We start from the raw sequence: 19537 nt of genomic DNA, 5'->3' as shown, positions 1-19537 counted from the left end.
TGGCGGTACTTGAGGACGCTGCCAGGCTGATAGGAGGAAAATACACACTTTCAGCCGCGTCACAGAGGCAAAGGGCCTCTCTACGTTTTAGTTCGGTTTGTAAGAGATCCGCGAGGACTGCGGAAGGCGGGGTGCGCGGGGCCGGGACCGCGGCGCCTGCGCGCCTGCGCGGGTCCGTGCGCCAGCGGGGTTCCCGCGCATTTTATGTTGTTGCCGGCTCTGGCCGCAGCGGCAAGTATGGCCGCCCGTCACCGTGCCACCTGCTGAAGTGTATTTGCACTATCTTTTTACGTGCTCTTTTTGGAAGGTTTTCCATGAAGTTGTTGAAATGAGCCCTTAATACCTTTGAAGCTCAATCTTTAAAATTTAGGGCTGTAGAAAGTGCATAATTACTTTTTGAAAAATAAATTGTATCATCTCTGCCTTCGCTTTAGATTTTTCTCCCCATGTTGTTCTTTGATATAAGATTGGAGAATTAGAAAATCAAGCTTGTGGGGCACTTATTTCTTTGCAAATTTCCTTGCAAATTTACGTAATTTTTTTGCAACTCAGGGAGAGTGCCTCAAAGGTCAAAGATCGGGGTATTTTGAATTTTTGAATGCTCTGCTCTCTGTTATAATTCAGCAGTTGCTGGCGTTGATTTTCCTATCTTCGTTGATCACAAATAGAATGTGTCAGACCAAATAAAAATATTCGGCTAGTCTGACTTCAGAGGAAATGGTTTGTGGGTTTAGGTATGTTAGAGGAAGTTAAAAAAGAGACTAAATAGCTGAGTCATACAGAAATAAGCAATCGTTTTTCATAAGTAATGTGGGAGATAGCACCTTTGTTTACTGATGTTTTTTAAAACAAAGTCAAAGTCAAGAGTGAGAGTTTTCTTAAATTTTTAACTAGAAACTAGTCTTGTTTGGAGTTTTACTGTTAGCAAACTTTTTGGGGAAAATTAAAATAGGTCAGTTTACTGACTGTGAAGACAAACAGGTATTCAAGTTTTTTCTTTAACACACCAAAGAATATTTGTTTCTATATATCATTGCAGCCTGAGCACCTAGCATCATGATTCTCATTAAAAAATCTCAGTAAAATGTTGCCTCAGTGAGGAAAGGGTATTTATTATTAACAATTTTTAGTTCTTCTAGATCTGAGAAATGGAGACTTTAGAGTCCAGATTATTTATTCAAATTGCTTTTCTTCTTAGGGAGAAAAGGGTCCTGATGGATTACCTGGTTATCCTGGTGATGATGGTGGGCCTGTAAGTACTGAATCTTGATTTGTTTTTCTTTGAAGGACTTTGGTAAAATGAGTCAAATATTAGCAATACTTAATTGCACTTAAGTTGTGAAAGTTTTTCACATCCATGTCATTTAAGATGGTTTTACAATACATACACACACACACACACTCACGAGCTACTGTATTTATTATAACAAATTTCAGGTGAACAAACTTTTAGAGTTCCTAGAAAGTGTTTGATGATGAAGTATGGTCATTTTTTTTTAAATTGGTGAAATGTGGTCTGTTTAGTGTGCATGCATGTAAGAGTAGTAGTTAATTATGCGCTGAATTGCAGGAAATTTGTTACTATTAATAAATAATTCATGCCTGTAACAAATTTAATAAATTGAAGAGGATCCAAGACCATTCTTATAACAAGGTCTCTCAGATGCCTTCCTAAGTTTCCTTAGAAGGGGGTGGAGTTATATTTGCCCACCGATGGTTTGCATATAATCCTGGGTATACCATCATATAAATATCTAAAGGATTAAAAAAAAATCTCAGAAGCATAATTTTCAGTGACGTTTGAGTTATGGAAAACCATTTTGTCACAGGTGTCTATTTTAAAGTTGATTTGTATATTCCACTGATTCTCAAACTTCTTGGTCTCAGGATACCTTTATACTCTTAAAGATTATTGTGATTTATATCTATCAATATTTACTGTATTAGAAATTAAAACTGAAAAAATGTTAAATTATTTATTATTTAATTTAAAAATAGCAAAAATAAACCCATTACATGTAACAGAAATGGCATTAATCTTTATGAAAAATAACTATGTTTTCCAAAGCAAAAATCTCATAATTGCTTTTGTATTAAGACTGTTGTGATATTATATGCTCTGTGGCTTCTTGAAAATCCTTCTGTACACATGTAAGAGAATAAGAGTGCAAGAAGAAAATAAGATTTTAGTGTTATCGGGCAAATAGTTTTATTCTTGAGAACTCCCTGAGAGGGTGTTGGAGACACCAGGGATCAGACGACACTAGTGATTTGCTGGCATAAACAAGCATTAGTGTTCTCATTGCTACAGTTGGAGTAGCATGTTGTTTTATTATTCTGAACATCTAGGCTGTCCAATTGTAGAAAATAAGCAGAAATTAGAGAAAAACTCAGGTACTGATATGTGTGTTAAGCTGACCCATTTCTCTGTTTATAGGAGAATTGCTCAACTTTTCTTTTTATTTTGCCTCGGTTAGTAAATATAATTTGTTAGATGTTAGGGAATATTTTCGGAAATATGAATTGCATATTTTTACTATGATTTTTTATGATGTTTTAAAATGTCCGTTAAGTGCTATTTCATTTTTTCTGTTTGGCAGAGATTGGCCCATGGTTCACTGAGCCTGCCCAAAATTAGAAGAATAATTTAAGGTCCATCTAACCCATCAGGATCATTGACTCCAATTTCAGACAAGTGGAATAAACAAATACTTGTGTGTCTGGAGTGGGAGATGATTTTGTCCCCCTTCTCTGCTGTCCTAATATCCTAAAACCAAGATATTTTATCAGACCCTTTGTTGTGGAGCTTGCAATATAACATGATCAATATGTACAATTTTAAATTTTATAGTAGCTATCTAAAAAAAGTTTTAAAAGTGAAATTAATTTTATCAATATAGTTTATTTAACCCAGTATATCAAAAATAACATCATTTTGATTTGTAATTAATATAAAATTTATTAATGAGACATTTTATTGTATTAAAAACACCGTATTCAAAATATGGTATATATTCTACATTTAGAGCAACTCTCGATTTGGACTAGGTACATTAAAGTACTCTGTAGTCTCCTTGTGGCTAGTGGCTACTGTAGTGGACAATGAGCATTAGTAGGTTTCATTTTCTTTTTATTATGTTTCTCACTAGAGCAGATGACTTCAAAATGCATTATCCTCTGAACTGCATCTTATGTCATCTCCCTACAAAGCAGTTCAGGTTGGACTGCTCAAAGGCAGACACACTTCTCTGCAGAGAAATGGTTCTAGAATGTGTCCCATAATTTGTAGGTTTAAGTTAAAAGCATTTAAGGACAAATTATAAATAAACCAGTTATTTATCACCATATGACTTCCCTTCCTACCCTACCTGCACTCAGAAAAAACCTTGGTAGTTTAAAGCAATCATTTTATTATGTTTGGGGACTCTGTGGGTGAGGATACTGAAAAGCACACAGAGGGGTGGCTCTTCTCTGTTTCACAATGTCTGGGGTGTCAGCTGAGGGGGCTCCATTGCTGGGGCTGTAAAAGCCCGGGCTGGAGACTGCACTGCCAAGATGGCATCTCCTCTCACATGCCTGGTGTCTGAGCTGGGCTGGCTGAAGGGGAGGCTGAGCTGGAACTAAACAGTGGCTGGGTCTGAGAGGGAGCCTCTCAAGAAGCAGGCTCTATCCTGAGAGTGGGTGACAAGGCCACAGAGCAGAAGACATTGTGGGCTGGGAGATGTTGTGGCTCTCTTTGGAAAATACCATCTGCCAGATTCGTGACTTAACTGCATTTAAAACATCTGTTACAAGTTGGTGGTTTAAATAATACCTTATGCATTGGTTACACACATTACACAGCACATCTTAGTTATGTATCTAATTAGTCAGTTTATTTAAGGTCACAAAAAAATGATTATGTAACTTCATTGTAACAACAGCTAACATTTATTGAGAGCTTCATATACGCCAGACATATAGCCAAGTTTTGTATGTGTTTCCTCATTTAATCTGCATATTAGGATATTATTCTTCTTATTCCCATTTTTCGTAAGATAACTTGAACTAGCCTAGCATTTAAAAAGCTTGTGGTGATATATTCTTTCTATTAAGTTATGGTGATAACATGTAGCTTTGAGCAACTCTTGAGCAAATGAGAGACCAATTGTTAAACCTGATAGAGCTTATATCTGAATGAGAAAACAATAAGCCCCAATTTTTTTTTTTTGCATTTTTTTAATCTTCATTTTATTGAGATATATTCACATATCACACAGTCATACAAAACAAATCGTACTTTCGATTGTTTACAGTACCATTACATAGTTGTACATTCATCACCAAAATCAATCCCTGACACCTTCATTAGCACCCACACAAAAATAACAAGAATAATAATTAGAGTGAAAAAGAGCAATTGAAGTAAAAAAGAACACTGGGTACCTTTGTCTGTTTGTTTCCTTCCCCTATTTTTCTACTCATCCATCCATAAACTAGACAAAGTGGAGTGTGGTCCTTATGGCTTTCCCAATCCCATTGTCACCCCTCATAAGCTACATTTTTATACAACTGTCTTCGAGATTCATGGGTTCTGGGTTGTAGTTTGATAGTTTCAGGTATCCACCACCAGCTACCCCAATTCTTTAGAACCTAAAAAGGGTTGTCTAAAGTGTGTGTAAGAGTGCCCACCAGAGTGACCTCTCGGCTCGTTTTGGAATCTCTCTGCCACTGAAGCTTATTTCATTTCCTTTCACATCCCTCTTTTGGTCAAGAAGATGTTCTCCGTCCCACGATGCCGGGTCTACATTCCTCCCCGGGAGTCATATTCCACGTTGCCAGGGAGATTCACTCCCCTGGGTGTCTGATCCCACGTAGGGGGGAGGGCAGTCATTTCACCTTTCAAGTTGAATAAGCCCCAGTTTTATTCTCAAAACAATTTACCATTTGTGCCCATATATAAGGCAATTCCCATTTCCTCATGAGACCATCCTAAAGGAAAGTTTTTCCCAATTAGAATATATGAACTTTTAGAGATGTAGCTGAAATAGACAATTTTTACTTCATTTTACTTTACTTTTATTTACTTCAATTTATTTAATTGCAAATAAACATTTAGTCTTTCATTGTGTAAAATAATATATTAAATTAGAAATAATGCTTTTCTCTCTGTGATACTTTATAAAACTATTTCAATAAAAATTCATTCTGTTTAGATCAGTGTCCCTTTCTTCATCCTTATTGGAGCCACTTTTTACAAACATTTCACTTGGCTTTCTAGAGCATATTGTGTTCACTTCAGCCTAAATTTCTTAAGTAAACTCTATGATGTCTGCCACTGAAAATTTTATTTCCAGCTCCCAAAACCCATTGCTTGATTTTTCTGATAGGAATATTTTCATGGTTTTTTCAATGTAAACATGCAATCTATTGCTTATAAAGATGATTTTTAAAAGTTTTGTTTGCATGGCACCCAACATTTGCAATTGTGAGGTCTCACCCTCAAATATTATTAACAAATCCCTGTTAGATTTCTTTACCTCCTTTATATTTTAACCGATTCTGGCAGGTGACCTCAATGTGTATCCTGTAAATATCTCAAGTTAACACTGATTGGGTGTCAGTACTTTGCTCTTCAAAGTTAAGTAATGGAGAGTGTACTCTGAAATATGAGAAATTCTGTGAGGACTTTGGCAGGACTCAAATTTAAGACTACTCTCTTATTTATGGGATAATTTTTGGAGAATACGTAACTTAATATTTAGCATGTATGGGTAGCAACTGAATCTTCAAAAACTGGGAATAGAAGTCTAGAGAGTGGGTTTATTTTTATGTTTTGTTAAAAATAAAACTAAGATTTTTACCTTGGTGTCCCTGCTTTATAGGGGACATCTGTTTTGTGTATATCAACTATTTTTTAATAAAGACAACCAGTTATTCAGGATTGGTAACACTGTATCGTGCAGTATGGTACAGGACGTATGTTAAGATTAACTTTTGCAGCTGAAGCTTGAACATCACAAAACGAGTTGGAAGCAGAATTCGGGCACGAATCCAGGTCCTTTCATTCTAGACCCAGAATGTTTCTAACCCTATCATGTGCCCTTTTGCTTTTCTGGGCAGCTGTGGGTAAGACAGTTATCCAGCCTCATTAAGTTAAAGTTAGATGTTACATTTGTAAACCCTCTTGATGAAAAATCATGTTCAGTACTTCCTAATTCATATTAAATCAATTCGGCAAAAGATGTGATCTCTACTATTCCCCTCCTTATCCAATACTTAGATCAAATGGTTATGTTCACTTACTCAGTTAAGTCATTCTCCAAATCCTGATTTTGGAGTTGGAGACCAGAGACAAATAAATTATCCTTGCCTCCAAGAAGCTCCCGATATAGTGGGAGATTCTGATATGTAAACAAAATAAAATAAAAAAAAAATAAATCCCACTCTGATATGTGCTAAGTGCTGAAACAGTGGTATCTCCTAAATACTGCAAGGAAACTGAAGGAGCAATTGGGTGGGGTCAACAGAAAAAGTTTCTCTATGCTTTAGGAATAGGAAGGATTTTATTTAGAAGATATGAGTTAAATAAGTGGTTTATACTGTGTGGTATCATCAGCAAACCTCTAATTAATTTCTGGTGCCTTAAGGAAATGTTCAAACACACCTTATATTTTCATTTGAAATCTGAAATTTTGCCCATGCGACTTGATTGAGTAGACCAATTTTGGGTTGTCGATTTGAGCAGTTGATGGATGAACAATCTGATTGCTTTTCCCAGTGATCTGATTAGGTTTTTGAGGATGTAGAAGTAGCCATAAGGACCATGTCACAGTTTAGTAATTCTGATGGTCATTATTATTGGTTTGAATTCACCTGGTGGTGATAGAGCCAGTTGCTTGACTGTCTTCATGCCTGTCTCTATTTCACAGGGAGAAAGAGGCCCTCGGGGTCTTCCTGGACTCCGAGGTGAGGACGGATGCCCTGGAATAAGGGGATCTAAGGTAAGTGGGACATTGAGCTGTGAGATTCTTTTTCTCTCTCATCCCTTGGGTCTGGGAAAATCTTAATTCTTCAACCTGGCTTGGAGTCTTGGATCCTCTTCAGACCGAGGTATCTTAGTTTGCACTCTTCAGAAGCAGAGCCTGAGAAAAGGTCTCAAGTGCAAGTAGTTTACTGGGAAGTGGTCCCAGGAATCACCAGTAGGAGAGTAGGGAGGGAAGGGGACTTAAAAGGGTGCTTGATTAATCAGGTTACACTGTGGGTAGATGGAGCGTAATCCTTTTGGGGTATCCTGGGAGCCAATATTAACGTGCATCTCAAATTATTCCACTTGAGGGGTGAGGGAACTGGGGCGTTTATATACTAATCCTTTTGGACATTAGTCATGGGATGCTCCCGGGGGCATTAATTACTCATCACTCTGGCCTGCCCTGCATGTGGGTAGGGCGGGCTCTGGTCCCAGAGAAAACATGCAGGAGAAGAATGGTCGGTGCTGGTGGTTGGAAGTTGGGTTTAAGAACACTGAAATTTAGAGGTTGAAGAGATAGGGTTGGCACCCTTTGTGAGTGATTGCATTGAATTGAAAAGTTATTGAATTAAGGTGAAGAAAAACTTTCTACAACCTATGTCCTGAAAAGAGAGTTTTTTTGACCACAATGACCACTTTCAGTATATTCTAGCAAGTGACTATTTCAATTAATTGGTCCTGTTGTTCCTGGAGGCCCTTTCATGCTTATTAGCCAGTGTATTCTTATTTTTGTCTGAAAATATTATCATTATAATAAAAGGTGTTATATCACTGCTGTTCCCTGCTCACCCCTACTGAGTGAGGAGTTGCAAGGAACATTTTTTTGGAAGCCATAGGCAAAGGGTGGTGGTGGTGGGTGGGGCGTGGAGGTGGTGATAGAGTCTTGTGACGCCCATTATATTCACTGGAGAGTACATTTTCATTTTGATCTAATAATTGCATTTTCTTGAAATGAAACAATCGCATTTTCTTAAATGAAACAATTTTGAAAATCTCACTCAAGATCAATTCTTTTACTTTAGGGAGCAAGAGGATATTCAGGAGAGAAGGTAGGTGACCTCCTTCACTCTTCTTAAACTGGATAGCAGTTTCTTTGGGATATAAAACACTGGGTCCAGTTGCTTTCCTTTGCTTGCATGAGGCAAAAACTTTTAGACAAGTGAAAATGTCAGGTGATAGTGTCTTAGCCCAGCTGCCATGCTATTGAATGACTATTTGTAAGACATATTTCCAGGTTTAAGGAGGTGATCTGTATTAGCATTTCCAGCCTTGTTAACTCTATAGTCATTGAGTCACCAAACTTATCACCTGATGGTCTCTAAGACTTGATCCTGAATCCAGCGTGTGTTAGGGAGGGTCTGGACAAGTTGGGTGTTAAATGAGAGAGGGGTGCTAGGATAAGGTTGATGGAAAAGGGATTGGTGCAATAAGGAAATGACCTTATACTAAGATTCAGAATCACTATCCATTTATTTATTCATTAATTCATTCAACAAGTATTTGTTAGGCACCCACTCTGCCCCCCCACATTATCCTAGGGAGTATTTACAAAGCAATCAACGTGACAGAAAAGGGCTCATGGAATTTCCTTATCCATGTTTTCTGGTACCACTGATTTACCCCTGTGGCATATGGCATATGTATCATGTAATTCTGGTCCAACAATTTGGTTTGCTTGGTTTTATGTACCAGATGTATTTGGTTAAAAAAAAATTGCCTGAAATGGGACTTTACTATGTGGATAGTAAAAGTAAATCTACTATGCCACACATGCAAAATACATTTTATTCTGCTTTCAAGACTCTGGATTTCTCCTTCAAAAGATACTTTCTAGTGATGAAGGTATTAACTATCATTTTGAGATAGTTAGCAAAATGATGGAATATTTGATGAGATGTCACTACGCAGCTGCCTGTTTTTGCTATATCTCCTAGTTAGCCTCATTTTTTCACATCTTTCCTTAATGAGATTTTTTTTAATGTCTCCCAAAGTGCACGCACATACACTCGTACTTTTAATTCCTCTTTAATCTGTGATTTTCCAAGAACCCATTGTAAAGATTAATTCAGATGTATTTGTCAGTCTTTTTAAATTAAAGGAAGTCAATGAAAAAAGGGCCATCTTTAGCATGCAGTCCACTAGTGGGAAATGTTTCGTGCAGTCTTGTGAAAGAGTAACTTGTTGCCAGTGCAAAAATTTAAAAGAAGTCTTTCTAGCCATTCAGAAATTGAGGATTTTTTTCTTATATTATTCTTCATTACCCGAAACTGTCAGGAAAAACATTCTGTAACCTTAATGACTTATTCAGGAAGAAAACAATCACTGCTTTTAAATAATTGTATGCCATATATAAATGCTGTTTCAGTATTCATCTGTCAACTGAAAAAAATTGCAAGTATTAATTAACATCAAAGAAATAACCATGTGTACCTGCTCCTCTTGCTTCCGCAGGGTGACTCTGGTGAGGCAGGTGTTGATGGATTGGATGGAGAACAGGTAAAGAAAGTTTCTCATTGTATTCCCCTCTCCTAGTTTTTGTTGTTATACTCTCTATTTTTCATGTTTAGTCTAGAAATTTTAACATGATTACTCAGCAATGTATAAAATTAATCTATGTCTTTGCTCTTGTCCTAAAAATATCTTAGAAACTTAATCACGATCAACCCCCTCCCATATTGTATATTAGTGCCCAGTATTTTATTTCCATCTTCCTGTTTTTTGGTTAAATCCCACCAATTAGACATTGCTGTTACTGTCATTTTATATAGTCAGTGCTTGTTTAGATTTATACTCATATTTACTAGTATCATTGTTGCCTTCCTTTGGAATCAAGTTTCTATTGCCTATGGTACAACTTTTAGAATTTCCTTTAATGCAGGTTAGTTCACTGTAAATTCCCCTGGCTTTTGTTTCTCCGAAATTTTTTTTATTTTACCCTCTTTCTTGAAAGATGGTTCATTGAGTTAACAATACAGGGTTATAGTTATTTTCTTTGAAAATGTAATTTCTTGCTCTTCTGGTTCTAGCTTCCATTATTCCTGTTAGAAGTCATCTGCAAAAGTAATTGCTATTTCTTTGTAAGCAATCTTAAAAATAAATTTCAGGCTTCTTTAAATTTTTTCCTCTGTTTTAGTTTTCTACAGTTTCAGTGTGATGTGTCCAGCTGTAGATTTCTATTTATTTATCCAGTTTGGGACTTGTTGGATTTTTGAATCTGAGTATTTGTGTGTTTCATAAATTTTAGAAAATACTCAGCAAATTATTTTGAAATTTTAAAATCTTTCCCATTTTCTCTATTGTCTCTTCTTGGAAGTCTAATTAGAAATTTGTTAGATAGTCTCGATCTATTTTCCATGTCGCTTAACCTCTCTTTCATATTAAAAAAATTATTTGTCTTTCTTCACTGCATTCTGGATATTTCTTCATTTCCTATTTTCTGGTTCACTAATTCTCATCTCACTTTGTGTTAAATATACCATTTAACCTGTCAATTGAATTTTTAATTTCAATTATTTAATACTTTTCACTTTGAGTTCTGTTTGATTCTTTTTCAAATCTGCACTATTTTTATAAGTTGCTTGTTTTTTGCTCATTCTTTTTAATTTAAACATATTAAGTATACTAATTTTATGCTCTGAAAATGTTAATTTTTATATCTATAGTCCTTGCAGGTATAATTCTACAGTGTTGTTGTTTTTGATAGTTCTTCCTCTGGGTGTCTTATTTCCTCATGTCTGTTGTGATGTTTGCTTTAAACTCATTTTTGGTGGTGCTTTATCTGTGAGAAGTCATTAAGACCTTCTTAAGGCCTGAGGGTTTTCTTTTAAATTTTGCCAGGTACCTAGTGGCACTGCCTTCTGAGACTACTTTAAAATAATCTGTCGGCTTGAGGTTTCTCACATCTCAGACACACAGGTATCAGAAGAAACCCTTAGGACAGCTGATGGCTAGTGCCTGTCTGGATTCCTGCTTTCTCTTCCTTCTGGACTCAAAGGACTTCTCTTCTTCCTTGTCAGTTCATTAATGTATGGAAAATATATTTTGATTTGTTATATGCAATTCTTAACTATCAGTGGAGGGTTGTTCAGGGCATCTGGTCATCATACTGTCAGAATGATAAAGAAATTTTCTACTCTTGGTTATAATGCGAAATTACATGAAAAAAGTTTATGATGTGACTAAAATACTAAAGATTCTTTGTATATTTGTTTTTCTTTTTTCCTTTTATAGGGTAAGCGTGGAGTCCCAGGGCCATCTGGAGAAAAAGGAAGTAGAGGAAATCAGGTAAAGTATGAGAATACTCTTCTCTCATATTTCTATGACATAAACTGATGTTGACAGTTTATTTTTAAGCTCCGAGAAAAACCATCTAGTACTAGATTGGCAATTAAAGGGCAATAAATATTAGATGATTATTTGGAACCTTTACTTAAAGCCTGACTCTGCCAGGGAAAGAGTTTCCAGTATGGGGCACCAGGCATGAGCAAAGACAAGAGGGGGGCATGTACAAGGAATGTTCAGGAGACAATGAGCAGTACACTGTGATTGGGAAGGACACTTTACTGGTATCAGTCAAGAACATTCCTTGTACATGCCCCCCTCTTGTCTTTGCTCATGCCTGGTGCCCCATACTGGAAACTCTTTCCCTTACCTCCATCTTCCATGTTCATTTGAATATCCCCTTTTCTTATAGCTCCTCTTTTTCCTGTTTATGTCTTCCTTGACAAGTCAGTATGCAGTGGTCTCTCCCTTCTCTGCATCCTTACAACTAACATTATTTGTACTATCTGTTTGACATGACTCCACACTGTCTCATGCTGATAATTACATTTCTTTGTGAGGGGAGGCAGAATCCTGACATATGTTCTAAGACTTCCCCTTTCTGTGCCTATGGCAGACATTACTGAGTATAGACAGTCCTTTTTACCACTAAATCCAAGCATGACCAGGGAGGATTCTTCTTAACACAGTACTACAATCAGCTTCTGTTATTGATTGGATTAGATATAGGAGATGAAATTTATTTACTTATGCTTCTTTGTACTTGTTTCAGTTTGCTGGAGCTGCTGGAATACAATATACCAGAAATGGATTGGCTTTTATAAATGGGATTTATTAGGTTTTAGATTTACAGTTCTAAAGCTATAAAGGTTTCCAAACTAAGGCATTAACAAGAGGATACCTTCACTGAAGAAAGGCCAATGGTGTCCAGGACACCTCTGTTAGCTGGGAAGGCACGTGGTTGGTGTCTGCTGGTCCTTTGCTCCTGGGTTGTGTTGTTTCTGCTTCTGATTCCAGTGGCTTTCTCTTTAAGCATCTGTGGGTTCTCACTTAGCTTCTCTGGGGCAAACTCTGAGCTTCATCTCTTAGCTTAGCATCTCCAAGCTTCTGGGTCTGTGTCAGCTCTGAGCCCTCTTAAGGACTCCAGTAAACTACTTAGGACCCACCTTGAATGGGTGGGGTCATGTCTCCATAGAAATAATCTAATCAAAAGGTCCACCCACAATTGGGTGGGTCACATCTTCATGGAAACAACCTAATCAAAAGATCCCAACCACAATAGTCTGCCCGCACGAGAGTGGGTTGACAGAACATAGTCTTTTAAGAGGTATGTAACAGATTCAAACCAGCACAGCAGCCCTCTTAGAATAAGAGTAATATTTTTCACCACAATTAGTGGTGTGGATTGACTTTCTGATAAATGAAATAGGAAGTGTCAGAAGACATGGGTCTTTAATGAGGTTTAATTTCCAACTTGCAGTTTGTGGACCAGATTTTGGGGAACATAGAGGACACCACATCTCCTTTAAGACTGGAATCCTTCAGTTTCAGTTGAGTTTAGTAAGATACAATAAATACCTGTCGTGGATCTCCTACTTGTGAGGCCTTTTGCTGGACACAAAGGAGGGTTCAGTGGTAAATTAGACATGGCTATGACCAACAAGTAGCTTATTTGGTGAAGTAGCTAAGATTTGTACAGGGAAAACTGTAATACAGGCTAGAATAGGATAAAGGCTGTAAGAATGGTGCAAATAAAGAATCAATAGAGCACAGTGACTTGAAGAGGGAACTAAAATAAATGAGAGTGGCTTTTCTTCTTCTGATCAATCATCAAACACTTATTGAGCATCTACTTTAATCCAAGCATGATTCTAGAAAGGGGAACAAAACAGCTGTGGGTTCTGTATCTCAGAACTGGCCTCTATGGAGAGACACAGACAGTAATGAAATAATCATGGAAATAGATGTAAGATTACTACTGAGATAGGTGCATGATGGAGAGGTAAATGACGGGTGGATCTGATCCAGCCTGCATGATGGCTTCATTGAGGAAGTTGAGATGGGGCTGAGATTTAAAGGATAAGTAACAGTTAACCAGGTGATGAGGGAGGAGGGAAGGGGGCAAGAGAACACCCTTCCATTCTAAGTCCCTGTGGCATTTGAGCAAGGTCCCAAAGAGTGGAGAGCACTCAGGCATTCAGGAGATCAAGACGTTTTTCACTGAGACCTCTATGAGAGGCTACAGGAGGGAGATAAGGGCATTCCAGCTTAAGGAAAAGGCACAAGGAAAGGCTTAGAGTTAGAAGAACTCAGGATAGGTTTGGAGATTCCAGTTTACCAGAAGGGAGAGTAAAATAAAAAGCATAAAGAATGAGAAGAAAGGGCAAGTTGGAGTCAATTTATGCAATATTTGGGAGTTTTGTATGTGTGGTTTTTTTTTTACTACAGGGCAATTAGGGGCTATTGAAGGTTCCTAGGCAAAGCTAGCTACAGGTTTTGTAAGACTTCTCTGGAAGCCAAGTGTCTGGGTTGGAAGAGGGAAGGTCCAGAAGTAGGGCAAATCATAATGGGCACCATATGCCAGGTTCTGTGCTAAGTGCTTTTAATTTATTATTCCATTTAATCTTCACAATCACCTTAGGAGGTTGGTACATCCATTTCACAAATTAGAAAATTGAATGTTAAAGAAGTCAAAGAAGCTTGCCTAGCTAGTAAATTAGAACACCAGGATTTGAACTTTGAATTATCTTGCTCCCTTTCACCATTATATTGGGCCAAGAAAGAGGTAAGGTGGAGTCTCAAGTAAGGTTTTGAGGTGGATTCTTTTGGAGCCTAGAGAACATTCCTGTGTGTCTGAGAGCCACATCCCAGAGAGGGGCCCCACTTCACTGTTCTCAGACTGTGGTGTCATCCCCACCAGAGCCAGGCACATGACATCTCCTGAGGAAGGGCTGTGCAATTGGGGACCTTCCCCCATTCCATGGCTCCATAGGAGCCAATACACAAAGGTTGCAGCATTTTATGTCAGATTTTAAGAGAAACAACCATTTGCTTATGTTATATTCCTATAAACAATTTGCTTCATCTCTCAGGTTCCCTGTCTGTGACAACTGGGAGCTCTGGAAGCATTTTTCTTTTCTTTTCCCTCTTTTTCGTGAGATCTTGCTCACTACTTCAACTAATGCTCTCTCTGTCCATGGTGGAGAACCCCTCCTTTTCCTTACGTATGTTTCTGTGTGGGAGCAGGAGGAGTGGAAAAATCAGGGGATTTGATGGTAGTGAGACTGGGGTCTAACTTCCCCAGCTCCAAGTCCCTCACAAGCAACTGGGGTTCATTACTGAGGTGTGAAGGTTAAAAGAGGTCAGATACATCTGGGGCCAAGCGTGTGGCAAATTTCCAATAAAAGTATTTTCTGTGTCTCAAGCTCACCTCTTTGGCAGTGAATGCTTTGAAGTTCAAGTAATAAGGTGCTCTTTTAAATTGATTCCCATTTTCCCTCTTAATGTTCTCTTTCTTTTATGCAACAGGTGATTAAAAAAATTGACACATTTTTTTTCTTTCTGATTTAAGGGCTTGCCAGGCCCCCCAGGACAACCTGGAGAGCATGGAGCACCTGGCTTGAGGGGAGATCCTGTGAGTGATGGTTGGGGGATTTCTGCTGTTTAATTCTGGGGACTTGTGGTCTCTTTGCTTGTGGCACTAAAGGCAAGGAACGATTATTTATTAATGAGGCAACTGGTCAGCCTTTCTTAATATTGCAACAAATAAGAGAGTTAAGAGGAAAACTCTTATAGAAAATCTGAGTTCTTAAAGAGGTTGGAATTTTAATTGCATTGTGTGTTTGGAAATACTAAGCAGGCCCAGACAATAGAAAGTTCCCCTTTGGCAGTCCTTTCTTTTTTTTTCCTTTTAAAAAAATAATTTTTCTTGTAATTTCTTTTCCTTTCTTTGCCATCCATTTGAGGTAACTATTCTTTTATTTCTTCAGGGGGATCCTGGAACTGATAGTTATACCCAAGGCCCTAAGGGAGAGAAAGGAAGGCGTGGGCATCAGGTAAGAGGGTCTCCAATTGCTGTAGGGTACACATAGTACACAGATGCTAACTGGTGCTTCCTGGTTGGATCAGCATAGAAAACCAGAAAGGAAACCTGTGGGATGCCATTGCCCATGGAGTCAGGAAATCTGAATGCTCATCCTCATTTGTATCCTTTTGATGTTCTCCTGGTCTGAGTTTTTTTTTTCTGTACAAATCTTATCTCCCATAATACTAGTAATGCTAGTATCTCTTTTTTCTTGGTTTCCTCTGCTCCAAAATGAAAGCATCAGACTCAGTGATGCCTTAAGTCTTTTCCAGTTTTAAAATATTCTATTTTATATTGACATATTGCTTAAAAGATACTCAGGGTCATTACATTGCTGGCTTGCTTTTCCATCACAGCCATGCTGATTGAGGTGAATCTGGTACAGCCAGTTTGAAAGATGAGATTCTTGTCTGTTCTGAAGATCAGAAGCATCATGACAAAAAATGCATCATAGAAGGAAAATGACTTGTTAACTTGACAGATGCTAACTCATTGGAAGTTGTTTTTTAGATTTTTATGCTCTGGACATTAAAATGCATGATCCTGAAAAATTTTGACCAAAATATTCTGCGTGCCTCAGTCCTCACATCTCACTATTCCTAATTTCCAAAGCGAAATGTTTACACTTTTTTCTAACTTTTTTTTTTTTTTTTGGAGCTTTGAGCTCCAATTTGGATTCCTTTGACAAAACTTTAGGATATTGGTTTTCCTCCCTAGATTGTGGCTAGTCAGCATCCATTTTAGGTGTCCAGGTCCTGAGTAAAATCCAGTTTGTAACAAGACCACCATTAGGCAGTGTTCCGGTTTGCTAACGCTGCCTTTTTGCAATATACCAGAAATAGATCGCCTTTTATAAAAGGGGGTTTATTTGGTTACGCAGTTACAGTCGTAAGGGCATAAAGTGTCCAAGGTAACGCATCAACAATCGGGTACCTTCACTGGAGGATGGCCAATGGCATCTGGAAAACCTCTGTTAGCTGGGAAGGCACGTGGCTGGCATCTGCTCCAAGTTCTGGTTTCAAAATAGCTTTCACCCAGGACCTTCCTCTCTAGGCTTCAGCTTCCCTCAAAAATGTCACTCTCAGTTGCTCTTGAGGCATTTGTTCTCTCTTAGTTTCTCTAGAGCAAATATTTGCTTTCAGAGGCCATCTCCAAAATGTTGCTCTGTAAGCTGCATCTCCTCTCTCAGCTCCTGTGCATTCTTCAAAGTGTCCCTCTTGGCTGTAGCAAGCTTGCTCCTTCTGTCTGAGCATATATAGTGCTCTAGAGTAAACTAATCAAGGCCCACGCTGGATGCATGGGGCCACGCCTCCATGGAAATTATCCAAGAAGACTTATCACCTACAGTTGGGTGGGTCGCATCTCCATGGAAACACTCAAAGGATTCCAGTCTAATCAATACTAATATGTCTGCCCACACAAGATTACATCAAAGATAATGGTGTTTTGGGGGACATAATACATTCAAACCGGCACAGACAGTAATGGGAGAAAACCATCATGACTTGCTGCAAGAATTTCTTATCCTATTGTTAATTACAGTTGTTTCAGGCAAACCCCATTGAGAGGGTTTCCTTTGATGAGCTATGATCGGAGAGCCTTGTGAATAGTCAGTCAATCAGCTTCTGCACTGAGCTAAAGGAACAACAGGGCAGCAACCCTCAACCCATTTGGGCCCCAGTTTCCTCAGCTTGAAAATGGAACAATCAGGCAAAACATTTCTAAGTTCCCATGAGTTAATGCCTGTTATGGGAATAAAGGTCATGCTCCATGTATTAACTGAGCTTTGGTTCCATGGTGTGCTCAAGGTTTTATTGCTGGGAAGGGTCAGAGCCAAGAATGCACCCAGGACTCTAAACAAACTGTCCAGAGCTGTGTGCACCGCAGCACCACAGCCACAGGGAGAGCCTCAAGCTCACAGCTTTAGAGGTCTCCACCACTGACTTTAGCTAAGGGTTACCTTGAACATCGGATCCCTGAATTGTGTGTGCAAATAAAAATTGTATCCCTCTAGGGCAGTGCTGTGTCTTATTGTATTTGTGTTCTCTATAGTTTCTACTCCCATGCTGGGCTCAAAGAAGGGTGCTAACTAAATATCTGTTGAACAGCCTTGGAGAACAGAATTTACTCCTATGAGTTGTGTAGGTCTGCAGTTGGATGATGCAGAAATTCTATCCTATTCAGTGTTATTAGAAGAGAGCCCTCTAGGGGGAAATCTTTTCTTGGTATTCTGAGTTGAACCAAGACCAGATTTAGCGTTGCAATTTGGATGAAGATGTTGCCCTGATGAAGTAGTCTCTCCAACAAAGCCAAGAAGCTTGACTATATAACTAGTATTGAGGAAGAAGTGGTAAACTTGTCATGCTTTTCACAATGTAATTGTTTTGGAAGATAGTCAGGCAAGATGTATCAGTGAGGCCTGCTGTTATAAATATGCAAGTGGAGTTTGATAATGTGGGATGGGTGGTCCCAGGTTTGGTACACCAGCTCAGTGATACCGAGACTCAGTGCATTACCAAGGACCCAGCCCTTTTTCTTCTACTTTGCCATCCTCAGTGTGTTGGCTTTTAGTCCTTAGGCTTTGCAGTGCAGAGCATTTTCTCTTTATTCTTACATAAATGCCAGAAGGAAAGGAGCTTTTCTGTCATCAGGTCACTGTCAGCTATATCCTCTTTGCAGCTCATTGGCCAAAACTGGGGCCTGTGATCCTCACCGGCCCTTGCTTCATTTCAGGTGGGCCAGAGAAAGCAAGTTTCTGACAAAAGGAAAGAGAATCACGGCTGGCTTAGACCTGTTGTAATTTATCCCTTAGAGCTGGGCATGTTGCTGCTTTAAACAAAACTGAGGTTTTCTTAGCAAGGGCGAATGGGGAAGAGCTTTTGTGTAGGCTATCAACTGTGTTTGCTGCAGTTTAAGATGTGTGTATCCTTTGATCTGGCCTTTTCAATTCTAGAAATTTATCTAGAAGCTAGTCATGAATGAACATGGTTTATCTCCAAAGATAGTCATTGCAGTGATTTTTAAAATGGTAAAAAATTGAAAATGCTTAAATGTCCAGTGATAAATGATATTTTTGTATAAACAATAGAATATCCACACAGTAGAGTAGTATTAGGTCATGAAAAATAGTGTAGAAAACTATTTCAAGACATAGAAAACATCCATGATGTAAAGTTAAGTGAAAAAAGCGGGTTACAAAACACTGTATTGAACATGAGTCCAAATTTGTAGAATATGTCTAAATCTATATCTATCATCTATCCTTATTTATATGTACTAAAATGTTAAGTGTGGCTATCTCTGCCCAGAAATTATGCATTTCTTTTCTTTTAACTGTATTCTCTCAGTTGTTGAAATATTTCATGGTTAGCTTATATTACTTTTTACCCCAACTTTTCATTTTGGAAACATTCAGATCTACAGAAAAAAGTTGCAATTGCAAGAATAGTATAGTAAACATCGATTGTTATCATTTAGTCACATTTGCTTTTTAAATATACGTAGGTATATACATATATTTATATGTTTTGCTGAATCGCTTGAGGATCAGTTGAAGACATCATGACACTTGGCCTCTAAATACTTCAAGAAATATCATATAAGAATAGGACATTCTCCTATATAAGCACAATGTAATCATAGCACTCAAATTTAATAGTGATACAACCTTACTACCTAATGTGCAGTCCATATTCAAATTTCTCCTACCTGGCCCGATAATGTCCTTTATGGCTATTTTTGTTGTTTCAGGATTCAGTCAAGGATTATGCATTGCATTTGGTGTTCTTGTCTCTTTAGAGACAAGTTCCCCAATTATTTGTTTGTTTATTTCAATGACACTGACATTGCCAATCAGTTGTTTTGCTAAATCCTTCTGTTAGCATTTGTTTGAGTGCTTCCTCATGATTGGATTCAGGCTAAATAATTTTGGCAGGAGATTAAATAATGCTGTGTCCTGCTCAGTCAGCAGGAGGCACACTCTGTCAGTCTGCTCATTATTGGTGACATTAAGTCACCAATAAGTAGGGGTAGGTGAACCCCTATCCTTATGGTAGAGTTTACCAGGTTGCTGTATTGTGGATGTTCTTTATCCCTCTTTCTAATGCATAGGTAATCTGGGAAATGATACCCTGAAACTGAAAATTTCTTGTTTTCCAATAACT

General features: G+C 38.1%; 1 protein-coding gene across 1 annotated transcript in view; it reads left to right on the top strand.

Moving 5' to 3' along the window:
* LOC119541310 (collagen alpha-4(VI) chain-like) overlaps window positions 1-19537 on the top strand; it is a 117179-nt gene that overhangs the window by 50402 nt on the left and 47240 nt on the right. Inside the window, exons 13-19 of the mRNA XM_037845109.1 lie at window positions 1199-1252; window positions 6912-6983; window positions 8032-8058; window positions 9461-9505; window positions 11240-11293; window positions 14862-14924; window positions 15280-15345. Coding sequence (XP_037701037.1) covers window positions 1199-1252; window positions 6912-6983; window positions 8032-8058; window positions 9461-9505; window positions 11240-11293; window positions 14862-14924; window positions 15280-15345 — 381 coding nt within the window. The remainder of the gene's footprint in view (window positions 1-1198; window positions 1253-6911; window positions 6984-8031; window positions 8059-9460; window positions 9506-11239; window positions 11294-14861; window positions 14925-15279; window positions 15346-19537) is intronic.

The sequence above is a fragment of the Choloepus didactylus genome, chromosome 1 (genome assembly GCF_015220235.1).
Source record: "Choloepus didactylus isolate mChoDid1 chromosome 1, mChoDid1.pri, whole genome shotgun sequence".
In the NCBI taxonomy this organism is placed as follows: domain Eukaryota; kingdom Metazoa; phylum Chordata; class Mammalia; order Pilosa; family Megalonychidae; genus Choloepus; species Choloepus didactylus.
Note: the sequence above shows the minus strand (reverse complement) of the source record. Positions and strands in the feature narration are given on the sequence as shown.